Source organism: Acinonyx jubatus, chromosome C1 (assembly GCF_027475565.1).
Source record: "Acinonyx jubatus isolate Ajub_Pintada_27869175 chromosome C1, VMU_Ajub_asm_v1.0, whole genome shotgun sequence".
In the NCBI taxonomy this organism is placed as follows: Eukaryota; Metazoa; Chordata; class Mammalia; order Carnivora; family Felidae; genus Acinonyx; species Acinonyx jubatus.
The window spans coordinates 117429590-117444263 of NC_069381.1; the positions used below are offsets into that span (position 1 = coordinate 117429590).

The 14674-nt window shown below is 58.3% G+C and overlaps 1 protein-coding gene and 1 long non-coding RNA gene across 2 annotated transcripts; one reads left to right on the forward strand and one right to left on the reverse strand.

Moving 5' to 3' along the window:
• The first annotated feature begins 1207 nt into the window (after nt 1-1207).
• On the forward strand, nt 1208-6889 carry EN1 (engrailed homeobox 1). The gene is made up of 2 exons (XM_027055944.2): nt 1208-2707; nt 5771-6889. Exons 1-2 carry the CDS (start codon nt 1843-1845, stop codon nt 6085-6087), a joined length of 1182 nt encoding a protein of 393 aa, XP_026911745.2. The 5' UTR covers nt 1208-1842; the 3' UTR covers nt 6088-6889.
• LOC113598263 (uncharacterized) lies at nt 6535-14393 on the reverse strand. The gene is made up of 3 exons (XR_003418931.2): nt 13725-14393; nt 12221-13304; nt 6535-9347 (listed from the first exon to the last, which is right to left on the reverse strand). It is a non-coding gene; the product is annotated as an uncharacterized LOC113598263 (long non-coding RNA).
• Nucleotides 14394-14674: the final 281 nt, after the last annotated feature.

Below are 14674 nucleotides of genomic sequence, written 5' to 3' on the forward strand. Positions count from 1 at the left end.
GGGGGTGGCATGAGCCTCCGCGGTCCCCCAAAGCTTGGTAAGAACACGCAGGGATAGAGCCAGGGGTCTCCAGGGGGTCGGGGGTAATTCCAGAGAGCTCTGGGCCACCAGGGCAAACTCGTTGTCCACATGGTCAGCAGGCTAGGGCAAACACTTAAGGTGCAGCACTTTCACATTTGTTTGACTTCACTTTGCAGGCAAATCTCACACGGAGGTTGCCCTGAACCCAAAAGCCCTGCGTCGAGCACAACGGCACCCTGACCTGCGTGGCCCAGGGGCCCGCCCAGGACAACTCTAAGACGCCCGGATGGCTTCCACTTCGACCGCCAGGAAAAGAACAGGCGCCTGGCGCGCCCGGCGCTTGGGCTCTCTCGCGCCCTCTGGGCTTGGCTTAATGGCGCCAGGACAGCTCCCGGGGGTTGTCGAAGGTCCGGACACGGTAGGACGTGGGTACGGATACTACGGAAAGCACACGCAATAGCTGGCCGGCAAGCACTGCAAAACCTACCAACAGACGGTGCTAGCTAGGCGCGGCTGGCCTCCGGGGTTTGTGATTTATGAAAAATAAACTGATTATCTCAAAGTAACCAACTCTAGGTCTATTCCACATCTTTGACCCTCTTCGTCTCACCCCTCTCCCTTCACGCGCGCGCGCGCACACACACACACACACACACACACACCCACACCGACCCCATTTCACCCTTCATAACAGAAAAAGAAAAGAAAAGGCTGAATTTCTTAGGCAAAGGGATGTAAAAGAGCGGAGGCCCCTGCTTCCTGACCCTATGCCCGGCGCGCACGCCCCCATAATCCTGCATTTCTCCAACAAGTTGTTTATGGAGTTGCTTCTCTATTTGCCTACACCCCGAAATCCACCCCTCCCTGGTCTCCTTTGCCCCTTCCTCGGTCCTGGCTCGGTCCTGGCTTGAAAGAGGGGGAGGGGCTCGAGCGCGGGTGGGGGAGGGCGGGCCGGACGCGCGGGGCCCTGGCCGCGGCGCCCCCTCTCCGCCAGCGGCCGCCGCCCCCGGATTATTTATCCGCAAAGTCCCGCGCGCGCCCATTGGGCCGGGGCCCGGGTGTCAGCGCGAACCCTGGCTCGCCATTGGCCCCGCACACGTGCGGCCTGACTCACGTGCTTCCGGTTTGAAGGCAAAAAGTGTGCCTGGGTGATTTTTTTTTTAAGCGAGAGAGTTTGTGCAAAGATCCGAGCTGTCAGAGATTTGAGAAAAAAAAAAAAAAAAAAAAAAAAAAAAAAAAAAAAGGCAGCCCCGGCGCTGGCGGAGACGCGCTCTCGCTGCAAAAAAAGCAAAGGCGATTAAAGGCGCTGCCAGCCTCGCGCTCTGGGCACAGCTGAGCGTGACACTCGGGGAAGTCAAACCCCTCACTTCTGCCTAGGAAGATGGCTAGACTTTAAAGACTATTTTTTCCCTTTAAGAAAAAAAAAATTTCTTGGAGCTTTTTTCTTTTTTCTTGCTTTCTTTTTTCTTTTTTCTTTTTTTTTTTTTTCCTTTTCCTTTTTGGCCGTGGCTTACTCCCCATTTAAAACAAATCATTGAATCTGGTTGCAGAAAGAAAAAAAGAAATAGCCAAGTGTCTCCATATCTGGATGTCTACAAATTAGAGAGAGGGAGAGACAGCGAGATCTATCTGCTCGATAAGAGCGAGCGATCCAGGCCAGGCGCCTGGGCTTTTTTTCCTGCACCCGCCCCGTGCCTTCGCTGGGGCTTCGCCGGCCTCCTTCCTCCGCGCACCCCCACGGGCCGCTGGCAAAGTGGGGTGGGGAGCGAGGCGGGGGGGGCGGGGGCCGGCGCGGCGGCCGGGGCGGCGGGGCGGCCGAGCATGGAAGAACAGCAGCCGGAACCTAAAAGTCAGCGCGACTCGGGCCTCGGCGCGGCGGCGGTGGCGGCGGCCCCGGGCAGCCTGAGCCTGAGCCCCGGCGCCAGCGGCAGCAGCGGCAGCGATGGAGACAGCGTGCCGGTGTCCCCGCAGCCCGCGCCCCCCTCGCCGCCCGCGGCGCCCTGCCTGCCGCCCCTGGCCCACCACCCGCACCTCCCCCCGCATCCCCCGCCCCCGCCGCCGCCGCCGCCGCAGCATCTCGCGGCGCCTGCTCACCAGCCGCAGCCCGCGGCCCAGCTGCACCGCACCACCAACTTTTTCATCGACAACATCCTGAGGCCGGACTTCGGCTGCAAAAAAGAGCAGCCGCCGCCGCAGCTCCTGGTGGCGGCGGCGGCCGGAGGAAGCGCAGGAGGAGGCCGGGTCGAGCGTGACCGAGGCCAGACCGGCGCAGGTAGAGACCCTGTCCACCCGCTGGGCACGCGGGCGCCAGGCGCCGCCTCACTCCTGTGCGCCCCGGACGTGAACTGTGGCCCACCCGACGGCTCTCCGCCAGCCGCCGGCGGCGGTGCGGGTGCGTCCAAAGCCGGGAATCCCGTGGCGGCGGCGGCGGCGGCGGCAGCTGTGGCAGCGGCGGCGGCGGCGGCAGCGGCGGCCAAGCCTTCGGACAGCGGCGGCGGTGGCGGCAGTGGAGGCGGCGTGGGGAGCCCTGGTGCGCCGGGTGCCAAGTACCCGGAGCACGGCAACCCCGCCATCCTGCTTATGGGCTCAGCCAACGGCGGGCCCGTGGTCAAAACTGACTCGCAGCAGCCCCTCGTTTGGCCGGCCTGGGTGTACTGCACGCGTTACTCGGATCGTCCGTCCTCCGGTGAGTACCCAACCCCGGCTGCGCCTTGTCCCCAGAACTCTCAGCCGCCACCGTGCCGGGGGGAGCAAACTCGGCCTCCGGCGCTCTCTCCTCGCACGCCTGCTTCCTCCTCCTCACCCCCACCACAGTCCCAGCCGGGTGTGCCCCCAGTCCAGAGCTCCTGGCCTCTGCGGCCACCACTGGAGAGGCTACAGCTCCTGGCCCGAGAAGCTCGAGCCTTTGGTTTTGAAGTCCGAGCCCCTGGGGCCTTCTTTGTGTTTTACCTTTATTATTCTTAGGAAAGACACAGTCAGTCATTGATTTTCTTCCAGGGAGAGAGATGTTTAGAGCCAGCGGGAAGGTGGGCCTAGTGATCTGGGTCTGAAATCCCGCCAGCCAGGTCCGGAGGAGGCCGAAATCCAGCAAGGCTCTGATCAGAGAAATCATCGCCTTGTGTTCTTACACACGCAAACACCATCTCTATATTTTCTGGGGACAGTTTCTTTACATCGAGATAGATTTGAGGACACACAGAAAGAGAGAGAAAAGCCTCTGATCGCTGTCTCTTCTTCCCCAGGCCGGGTAGGGAAGAGAGTCTGACCCGGGTGGGTAGAATCCAGGAAAGACGGTTGCCAAAACGGTCCGTGTCGAGAGCCCGTGGCTCCTGGTTCTCTAGCGCTCACACACAGTGGGAGAGGAGAGAAGACCGGTCAGGCTCGGGCCAGGCCGCGGGGGCACAGGACATGATTGACAGCCTCCTGGGCAGCTTCTCCGTGCCACGGGCTCGGACATCCTCCCGACTCTGCCCCTTCCTTCTTCCACTCCTTTCTTCCCCGTATCTGCCAGTTAGCAGATTTCCGCCAGCCGTAGGTTGGTTTCCTTCGGCCCTTTTTCCGCCTGTCCCTTGCGCTAGGAGAACCCGAAGCCGAGGAGACCCGCGCTGGGACAACCCAAGGCCCCGGGAGAGGAGACTGGGGCCTGCCCGCCTCCCGGGACGGCAGCACCAGGGAGGCGGGTGGGCACTGCGAGGAGGGCAGCAGGGGTTCTGGCCTACAATTGGCGTTCCGGGCACCCGGTCCGGCAGGAGGCCGGGCACAGCGTAGCGGTGCGCCGCTCTACTCCGGCTGGTGTCTAGCCTCCCCCACGGTTGCCGGCCGGGTGTGGATCGATGCGCGCTATCAGCCCCCGCCATCTCGAGCCCCGTTATTGACACGTCGGACTCCCTGAACCTCCGAAAAGCTGCTTTGATTGACTCGCCTGATGGATAGAGTGATTGAGCTGTCAGGCTGTGCAGCTCAGGCTGGCCAGGAGGCTACGATTTTATTACAAGTGTCCGTGCCTCTGCACACACGTACACAACAGCACTCTTAACAACATCCCGGACGCACAACGCGCAGCGGGGCCTTTCTGGAGATGTGCACATTTCCTGGGCAATCTCTCTACCCGCTCAGCTAATTACTAATCCAAACTGAGGCCGTCCTCCCTCCCCACCCTACCTCTTAGTCCTCTCTGCACAGAGCTTAGGAGTGGGCCTTGCCTTTGTTCCTGGCCGCTTTCCTTCTTACGGGCCTGGGGAGGCAGGGTACTGGCTCCTCCTGCATGGGCAGTTCAGGGAGATGAACCTCAACCCAGACCTGAGTCGCTGCAGTTAGCCAGGCCTGGACTCTTTTGTCATAGGACAGCTGGTGACCCCAGGCGCTGGCCTGCCCCAGGAGCCAGCAGCCCAGCTTGCCCCTCTGTTGCTAGGTTTGGAGACTCCGGTGAAGACCATTCTTTCCAGACAGTTTCAGATATTAAAAGGCCCAACAGGGACTTAACTTGGCTCAGTAAGCTCCCATAATCAGGACAGGGCCCACCAAGTAAGTGCCTGAATACTTGGGTGTGAGGCTGATAGACTGAGGTGCAAGCTTTAAAGGCTGCCTCCTCTTTCCCCCTCCTCTCTCAGGGCTGGGCTCCATAGCAGCTCTCTTCCCAGACCAGATTTTGGGAGAGATTTCACCTTCTTGGGGGGGAGGTTTGCTGGGGCCTCTTCCCATATTCGTCGTAGGGGCGAAGCACAAAATTCTGGCAGTATTCTCCCTCTGTCTCTGTCCCTCTGCCCATATTTTGCTCATGGATGGGGTCATAGAGGGATGTAGTCTCTTTGCAAATGTCTTAAGATGGGCAGGGAAAGCATATCTGGTCTGTTTTTGTTAATCCAGGATTTTTCAATCCTGAAACTGTAGCTTATGTGTTCAAAAGAGAGAGCCCGGTGGAGGAGTGGGGAGGGTTCTCGCTTTCTCACTGGCACCATCCAAGGGGCAAAGCGGAGAACCCTGGGGGCCAGGGCCATGTGGGCAAGACATGCAACCGGGTGAATGCCTTTTCCCTCTCTTCAGAGAACGGGGTGGTCAGTGTCTCCCTGGGATTCTAGAAAGGGCTTCCGTTAGGCCAAAGAGAAAGGAGACGTGGAGAGAACATACACCAAAGACTTTGGATCTAAGCAAGCCCCTCCAAGTCCCCTTCTTATCCCCTTATTTTCTGGGGTCAATAGCCACAAGCAGATGGGGTCTTATTGTCCGTGCTGGGTGTAGGTGGCTCCTTGAGGAGGAAGGGAGGATTAGTTTGCAGGCTGGCAATTCCCTCAGGACAGTCCTGCCCTAGTGTCTTCACTGGTCCAGTCTTGAGACTCTTTTTATTCCAGGGCTGTGAAGACAGCAGGCCCCTGACCTCCAAGTCTGGGATCCACCGGATGGGGCTCCAAATGTGTCTCCATCTTGGATTATGGGATTTAAGCCTAGCACGCGGCTCTCTGGTTCCGAATTCGGGTGTGGGGTGTACAGACAACCTCGGCCAGTTTTCCTCCGCGGCCTGTCTGGCGCCCCCCAGAAGGGAACTCGGCGACCCCAGCAGCCAGGCGATGGATTGATCTAGGGGCTAGCCGGCGGGAGGGAGCCGGGGGCGCCGCAGGGCCTCCGCAAACGCCCCGGAAGCGCAGGGCGCGATCCCCGCTCGGCCCAGCAATTCTCACGGCTTCCTCTGCCCTCTACCCCCTCCCCTCTGCCCTCCGTCCCCACCCCCACCCGGCCCTCTCCGCCGCTGCAGGTCCGCGCACCAGGAAGCTGAAGAAGAAGAAGAACGAGAAGGAGGACAAGCGGCCGCGGACGGCGTTCACGGCCGAGCAGCTGCAGAGACTCAAGGCGGAGTTCCAGGCGAACCGCTACATCACGGAGCAGCGGCGGCAGACCCTGGCCCAGGAGCTCAGCCTCAACGAGTCCCAGATCAAGATCTGGTTCCAGAACAAGCGCGCCAAGATCAAGAAAGCCACAGGCATCAAGAACGGCCTGGCGCTGCACCTCATGGCGCAGGGACTGTACAACCACTCCACCACCACCGTCCAGGACAAAGACGAGAGCGAGTAGCCGCCGCCGGCTGGGGCCGCGCGGTCCGGCCGCCGCGCCCGCGCCCCCTCCTGGCACCGCCACCGCCACCGCCACCGCCGCCTCGCCGGCCCCACGCCGGGGGAGAAAGAATCCGCGCACAGGAGGGAGGGAGCAACAGGGAAGAGAGAGAGAGAGAGAGAGACAGAGTTTCTCAGAATGGAGAGTCACGTTTGAACGAAACATTTTTAAAAAGGGAGAAAGACTCGGACAGGTGCTATCGAAAAATAAGATCTATTCTCTATTCACGGTGTAAGGGGCGAAACTGCGAACTCCTTAAAGCTCTATCTAGCCAAACCGCTTACGACCTTGTATATATTTAATTTCAGGTAAGGAAAAGAAATATGTGTAGCGATCTCTATTTGCTGGACTTTTTATTAATCTCCTTTATTATTATTGTTATAATTATTATAATTATTATAATTATTTTATCCCCCACCTCCGCCTCGCTGCCCCCGGCCCAGTTTCGTTTTCGTTGCCTTTTTTCTTTTGAATGTTGTTGCTTCTCCGGTGCCTCCCGCCCCGCATCGCTGGCCCTCGTTTCTCTGGGACTTTTCTTTGTGTGCGTGAGAGTGTGTTTCCTCGCGTGTCTGCCCTTCGCCTCTCCCCCCCACCTCCCAAGCCCCATCTGTCGGTCTGTCTGTCCTGCTCCCCTTTCGTTTTCCGGAGACTCGTTGAGAAATACGACCCCACAGACTGCGAGACTGAACCGCCGCTACAAGCCAAAGATTTTATTATGTTCAGAAACCTGTAGTCTGAAATAAAGTGTTCACTGTGCTCACGAGCCGCTGGCGGCCCTCCTCCTTGCGGGTTCGGAAAGGGCGCGGGCGCAGGGCTCCCGCGCGCACCGCGCACACACCGGCCGGCCGGCCTTCCCACCAGCGCGCAACGAATCCCGGGGGCCAGACGAGCGCGCGGTGGTAGAGGCGGCCCAGATCCGGGCGGATCCGGGTCTAGAGGGTCTGGAGGGTCTGGAGGCCCACGCCTGGTCTCCAATGGCGTCCAAGGGAGCCAGAAAGGCGAAACCTCAGTCCTGACTCCCGAAACACTGCTGGGGCTGTCGGGCGGCTCCCGGGTTCGGGGCCAGGACCAACCTGGCTTTGGCCTCCTCTTGTTCGACCTGCTCCGCTCCTCGCTCTGGCCTGCACCTTGCCCTTTTCTTCCCTCCCGTCCCCCTCCCAGCCTGGTGCGGGCTTTGCTTGACGTTTTTCCCTCCGGAAGCAGAAGGCCTTCCCAAGGCGTGGCAGAGGTGAGGGGCTGCCTCCAGCTAAGCTGCCCACCAGGGCCAACGGCTCTTCAGCCTGGCCTCTGGGCCTAGCCTCTCTGCCGCCTGGTCTTCACTGCTCTTAGTTCAGAGAAGCGATTCTGTAGGCGAAGCGGCGGGGCCAGGGCGGCACAAGGAGCCTCTCCGGGCGGATCTCACGGTCTCCTATAGCCCAGGGAGAAGAGGCCCGGATCCTGGGACGCTATGCAAAGCAGCAGCACATTGCTGCTGGGATCACTTTGAGCCATCTCCCAAGTGGGCACAAGCCTGCCTCGTCCAAACCCCAAACCTAAGCGGGGTCACTCTCAGAATGCCAACAAAGGCTTGCTTCCTGACTGAGGGGGGCGCAGACACAAGCCTCCAGGACCCTTAGGACACGTGGACGTCCCAGAGGGAAATGTCTGCACTCTTGCCCCTTCCCCCTGGGGCCTATCCTCCTGGGCAGGCACTGGGCCCCCTATATTCAGGGACTAGGGGGAGGAACCAGAGGCCCCTCCTCAAGAGGTATCATCTTTTTGTCCAGGATTTGTGTTTTTAATGATAAATTCTCCTTTCCTCCTCCTTCCTGTCTTCTGAAATATGTGTGCATGTACCTGTGTGTGGCTAGATGTGTAGGTGTCCTGGCGAACTTGTGTGCGTATGTGATCATGTGCAAACACAGGTGCATATAGGTACCTACCTGGTCTTGTGTGTCCCTGCATGTGTGACTATTGTGCTCACTGAGTGTTCGTTGCTCTGTAATTGGATGCACACTTGGATGTTTGTGAGCTCATGGCGTGTGTTCGTGTGGTTGTTTGTGTTTGCACACCAGAATGCTTGCAGGTATGTTTACGGGGCTTAGGTCTGCATGGGAACTCTGTTTCTGTGTTCTTCCCTTGGGTTTCTTTCCTGTTGTTTTTGTAGGATTGATTTTGTGAAAAGTGAGAGTGGCGTCATTCTGCCTTTTTCCTTGAAAGTCTTCCCACTGATTTGGGCCTCTATCTGGGGAGGTGACAGTGCTGAGCCGGCTCCGAGTCCTTGCTCGAGGGTTTGGGGGCTTGAGGTTCAGTGGCCTGGAGTTGGAGAGTAGATGTGGTATTGCCATGGACTCCCAACTTTGTTGCAGTAAATCTTTTTCCTCTTACCCCCTTCACGCCTTCTTGGGGTGTGGAGACTCATCTCTGCACATACTGGGTGCTCAGTCAATCCTTGAGTGAAGAATTCGAAGCAGAGGCCTGGGCCCTTCCCTGGGGTGGCCCAGATGCATGGTTTTATGGGGGTTGGAGGTACATCCTTTGCCTTCCTTGGGGAAGGGGGCCTGGGATCTTCAAACTTTCCAAGGCTTCAGGTTAGAGGGTCAGAGACTTGGAGCCCACGGTCCTCCCCCTCTCCTCCAGGTAGCTCAGAACATCTAGCCACATCCAGAAGTGGTGTTGGGGGCGCCCTGCTCTGTCGAGAACCTTCTCCTTCGAGTGCCTGGAAACGAGGCTACCCTTTCTGCATCCTTCTTCATGGTGGCCCTGGGGGTCCGGAGGCCACTTCAAGACCACCAGATCTAGCGGCTGGGGTAGAGGCCAATGCAAGCAACAACTCCAGAAAGGATCCTATTCCTTAAGGCTCCATTTCGGCACTCTCAGGAGGTCAAAGCTAAGAGCTCTTCCCCTTAACCTTCGGGGAGAGGGACGAGGTGGTTACCCCTCCCCAGGATCGTATTAGTGAAGTCTATGGATGTGTCATTATTATGTAATTTGATTTCTTGCCCATATCTCCTTTTATCTTCCAACCATTATGGGCAAAGAGAATTTTCTTTGTCCGGTGGAGGAAACTGAAGCTCGGAGAATTTAAATATTTGTTCCGTGCCTTGTCCGTGGCTGTGTGTCTTCTTCTGTGTCATATCTACTCTTAGCACCTGACTTTACCTCGGGAACCTGGCCAAGGCCCTGACCTTCCCACCTTCTTGCCTTCCTCCGTCCTCATTTTCCCTTCTTCCTGATTGGAGCTGAGGAGAGAGGAAGAGGACTTTGGTCAGTTCTCTTTCTTGTTCCCCCTCTAAAAAAAGAAAGTAATAATAATCATAAACAGGCATTGATTTCTCTGATTTATGGGGCTGGCTTTAGTGAGCCGCCTGTGTATTAAAGTCTGAGGTTGCATGGAAATAAATACTGGCGTGTGCTATCCCAACTTCCTCATTTTCTACCTTTTTTAAAAAAAAAAAAAAAAAGAGTGGATTGAACCATAAACTTAAATCTTCCTCAGCCCAGAAGGAAATACACACTAGCCGAGTCTAAACAGTATTGATCCCTGGCTCTTTCTGAGGGCAAAGGTCTCTGTTTTCTTGCTCAAAAGTCTTGTTCCTTCAGTAGGGTCAGGGGGAGGCTGTGGATGGAGGAGGGGATATTTGGGTGTGGGGGGCTGCCTTGTGTGTCTGGGCAAGCTTATATGTTTGTGGGTTGTCCTGTGTGTGGTGGGGTATTGGCACGGGACGGTATTGGGTAGTTGTGCCTCAGCTTGGGAGATGGAAGTGTGTGTTTTGGGTATATGGATGCCAGTACTGACTGGTGTTTGTGAGTGTGTGCATGTGTGCCCAGCTCTCTGGCTCCCTAGGCTGGGTTTCCCAGGGCACAGAGAAGGAGTGGTCTGCTAGCCTGCCCCCCAACCTGGCCCCCACAGCCCTGTGACCTATGACAGCACTTCCAGAGGTATTATCACCAGGGAGGTCACTGTGTCCTAGTCTCTCCCCATCCCAACTTGCTGCCACCCCCACCCCCATCCAATGCCCTCGGTAAAAAGCCTGGTTGCAGGGGCAGGGGTGAGGCTTGGCTGACTCCTGGAGGCCAGAGGCCAAGGCCACGGTTGGAGAGGCCCTGTTCAAATTCCTTGTCCTGTGTCCAGGTGTCCACTGCGGTTCTCAGGTGTGCTCCTCAGTCCCTCCAGGGCTTAGCCTAGATTTTCTTTTTTTGTTTTGGAGAAAACCCATTCCTCTGGGAAAAAAAACTGCCTTCCGGTGTGCACCAACGTGCGCAGGGGGTGGGAGGGGCAAGGCAGGGCAGCGGGCAGCAGCCCTCCCTTAGCTTTGCCTCACCTCTCCATGGGGAGGTGGCCGTGTGTCCTCCTCCCCCCACCCCCACCAGCGAACTCGTTCTTCTCTCACTTTGAACTCAGGTGAGAGGGTTACACTCCTGTGGCAACTTGTGGAGAGGGACAGGGCTGGGGACCCTGCCAACCCCACTCCTCCCCCAAATGCTTTAGGCCAGTCTTTTAATGAAGTCCCGTTGTTGGAGGAGGTCCTCAGGGATTCTTGAATAAAAAGGTTGCATTGCACAGGCAGGGGTGGGGTGGTTGGGGAAGTTGGGGGTTGGGGGAGCGTGGAGGAGGGGTGGAGGGAAGTCCTGAGAGAGTAAGTACCTCTTTCAAAAGCAAGGGAGAGGAAACCGGCCCTTGCCCCCCCCCCCCAGCTTTCCCCTGAGTCCAGTGTTCTTCCCCGTGTGCCACTGAGTGGGCAGTGTTGAAGCACAGATAGCTGCTCTGCATGCATGCACACGCTTCTGCACACAAAAGAGCAGGTGCATACATTCATCTATGCCTATATATGCGCATGTGTGTAAAATATGTGCACATATACCAAAAAAATGTTAAATGGGCTGAGCTATAGAGATGTGTTCCCCACAAGCACAGGGACGTTGCCTGTGTAGAAGCTTCTGGCACACATTCACGCATGGTCCAGGAGTACACATAGCGCTGTGCAATACATATCTGCATGCCCCAGCTCTTGGGCTTCCCGTCTAGCCTGTACAGGGACAGGGCGTTGTTTCTAAGCCTGGGACGTACCTGCTTGCCCCTTCCGTGGAGGCCCCCAGGAAGAACTGGGGTGGAGGTGGGTGGGTTGGTTGGGTGGGGGCCAGGAAGACTGGAGTCAGGGCAGCCAGGGGAGTGGTGGGGTGGCCCCTTCTCTCGCCCAGGAGGCTGCTGGGTCCGGGTGGCTCTGGGCTCAGACCCAAGGCACACTTAGTACAACTCTCTCCATCCTTACGATGTCCCCTGCACCTTCCCAGGTGCATCTCCTGGGGGAATGGCCGGCCTCAGGCAGGGAGGTTTCGAAAAGCAGATTTTTCAGAGAGCTTGGTAAGTCCTGGGCCATATTTGCCCCTTGAATTTCCTTCTAAATGCAGCCTTTCCCCCGCTGAGGTGTCACTCTGGAGATGGGACTCTGGAATTCTCTCCACAGATGTGGGAGTGGGTTGCTTTGGGGACATTTGGGGAGATTTCAGCCTCAGTAATGGAAGACTCCGGGTATAGGTGAGTCTGTAAAAAGCAGGATTTACTGTGGGTGTATAGGTATGCACATCATACCCTGAACCGAGAACTGGGATCTTTCACTCTAGAATGGGCTGTTGGCAGCGGGAATGATGTGGGATGGAGTGGTGGGGTGGGAAGAGGCAGTAGGAATGTTGTGTAGAGGGAGGTGATGGGCACCAACATCCCTCTCCTCGACTCTGCTGGGGGAGGGGGTAAAACTCAAGAAAGCTTTAGGGGACTAACAGCCACCAGCGGATTCCTCCCTGCTCCCCCCCCCCCCAAGCACACCATTGGGTGTTTGGAAGCTTCCTCAGGGTGCACTCATCCTTCTAGAGGTCTGAAGACGTGTCCAGAAGGCGCCAGAGGGACATAGTTTCAAGCGCAGAGGGGTGGGAGACCCCTGGGGGGCAAGACGGAAGGAGTCGCAGGAAGAGAGGGGCCCACGAATATTTAAAATTTGGCCACAAGCGCTGCGAGAGTGGGCTAGAGCCCTGACGGAGGCCAACGAACTCCGCAGAAAGACCCACAGTTCTGCCATCTGATAAAGCCCACACAACGGGAAACTTGACCACAAACCTCTGCTGCTGCTTGGCGGCCTCCAGGGGGCTGGGGAGAAGCAACCTGTAATAGTTGCAATGTCGTCCAAGCTGAAGGTGATGTATGTGCTGAAGAAGACAAAGCAAGTCCCAGAAACCACCTCAGCGGAGCTCACCCTGTCCTCCTCTCCCCTTCACTTCCACTGGCGGGACTTGTCCATTGGACAGGATGAAGGCAATTCAGAAGACACTTCCAGAAGTTTGAAATGGATAATAACATAAGCATAATTTACTTGCCAGCGCACACTGCTAGCTATTTGGCATAATTTACTTAATTCAGCCGCACGCACTTCTTTGGGTGGGATGTTACCATCCCCATTTTACAGATGAGAAAAGTGAGGTCCAGGGTCGTCTTGCCACAGTCACACCAAACCACATTAAAACTTACACTGTAATAATGCATCGTAAACTGCCAGGCTGACTCGCCTTGGCAACAGGCTCAGTATCAAGTCTCCAGCATACAGAGAGCTTGGCACATGGTAGGGAGAGGTGCAGACTTGGGTTCAGGGCTAGTCTCTGTCTTTTGGACTCTCAAGGAGTGGCTCTCAGCCCCCACCCCCTACCCTGTACTTCCCCTCAAGTTAGTCAAGTCAGGGCTGAATTCCTGCTCTCACACCGCACTCCACCCGGGTCTCAGATGGAGTTCCTGGGGGTTCCGTCTTTTCCCCATCCAGAGGGTCCCCGCCCTCCACAATCAGCGGGGTCTGCTTCCCTCCTTCCTCTCCCACCTGCGCCCAGGCTGGTGGGCCGAAGCGTCCCGCCCCAGCCGGGCGACTCCGACTTTGTCCTTGTCCCAGCCCGGCCCGGCGGTCAGTGCCCTGCCCAGAGGACACTTCGCAGATGCACTTCCGGTCAGCGCGACCCAGGCCGCAGGCCCCGACCGCCCCGAGCACCCTCTGTCGAGTGGCGTGTTGGAGACGGGGAACGCCTCTGGGGCTCGCGATCCCTCCGGGCACCGCGAAACCCCATTTCTGCCTCCCAGCTCGTGCCCTGGCTCGTGCCTCTCCGCTCGTTGGGGACGCCAAGAGAAGGGCCACTCCGGCCCGGTCCTCGCGCCCGACCTCCTAAGCAGGCGACAGGGACTCGCGCTCAGGCCGCATCTCTCCCCCGCCCCCGCCCCCGGGTTCTCCCAAGTGACTGTTCTTTGTGCAGTTTCGATTTGCGTCTAGGCCGGGTTCGCGTTTCTTTCTGTCATTTTCTATGGGCTTCCCAGCCCCCGAGTGCCTCCACGTCCTCTGCTCCAAGCTTTCCGTTTTCTGCTGCGGAGGCCATCCTCCTGCGGCCAATCTCTCCGGCCGCTCGGACTCGGCCTCCTCTGCGGGTGTGCCCGGGGTCCCTTGGGCTCCCCGCCTTCCGCCTCTCCTCTCCCCGGGGCCCAGCTCCCAAGTTTGCTCCCCGCTGCTCCTAGGGAGGCTGGCTGGCGCGTCCCCGACCTTCCTGCCCGCCCCCCCCCCCCCAGGCCGGCGCAGGGGACCAGCGCTGACCTTGGAGGCGGCCAGGCTGCCCCTCAGGGTTCTCCGGTCATCCCTGCCCCTCCTTGACTCGATGGCTCCCGAGTCGTGGCCGCTGGTGGCGGGGTGGGGGGGGGGGTGGGGGCGGCGCCCTTCCCCTGGCAGTAACGCGCAGCGGCTTGCAATCTTGGCTGCACACGCCGTGGCTCTGAGCGGCCCAGGCCTGGGGTCAAACCAGGAAGGAGGAGGGGTGGACCTCAAGGCTGGGAGATCCGACTTTATTTATGTTGCTTCAACTTGTCCTGAACGGTTAGACGAGGAGCGCTTGCGCGCACACACACCACGGGGAGTCCAAGCCCTCGCTGGCTCGACCCGCCGGCTCAGCGCCCTGCGCGCCCTTGGCCCGCCCGAAGGCCCTGGCTACAGAGGGCTCGGCGGCGGCCTCCTCCGTGCGTGGTTGGGGAGGACCTGGCCCCAGAAGGGCCACCAGCTGAATTTTCCCGGACTAGGTGAGCGCCCTCCGAAATCCCCCATGCGGGATCCATTTTTGGGCAGAGAAAAAGTTGCAGTAGCAGCCCAGTCCCCTGCTGCCTCCTCCGTCAACAAAGCGAGCACCTTCAGGGCTCAGACATTTGCCCACCTTCCCTCTCCTTTTCTGGAGATAATTTGGCCAAGTCGCTTGCCTATGCACAGCTGTGGTTTCCCGCTCGGGTTCACTGTTTACTTGGAATTTCTTTAAAACCAGCGGCGCCAAATTGCCCTCGCTCTGCATCTTCTCTGGGCGGCGTCCGCCCAGGCCTCGCTAGAGCTTCCAGAAGGGCAAGGCCGGGCGATGAGGGCGCGAGACAGGCCTCGGCCTAGCTGGGAAGCATCCTTCGATCCGATCCTTCGCTCGATTTCCCACCTCTGCTCCCAGCTGCCGACGGAGCTCAGGCTTTCACCTCTGGCCTCCTCATTTTGGGCTCCTTCCCGGTGCTGTGTCC

Coding starts and splice junctions, on each gene's coding strand:
- EN1 (XM_027055944.2), top strand. CDS start 1,843: ATGGAAGAACAGCAGCCGGAACCTAAAAGTCAGCGCGACTCGGGCCTC. Junction 2,708..5,770: donor CTCGGATCGTCCGTCCTCCG/GTGAGTACCCAA, acceptor CCGCCGCTGCAG/GTCCGCGCACCAGGAAGCTG.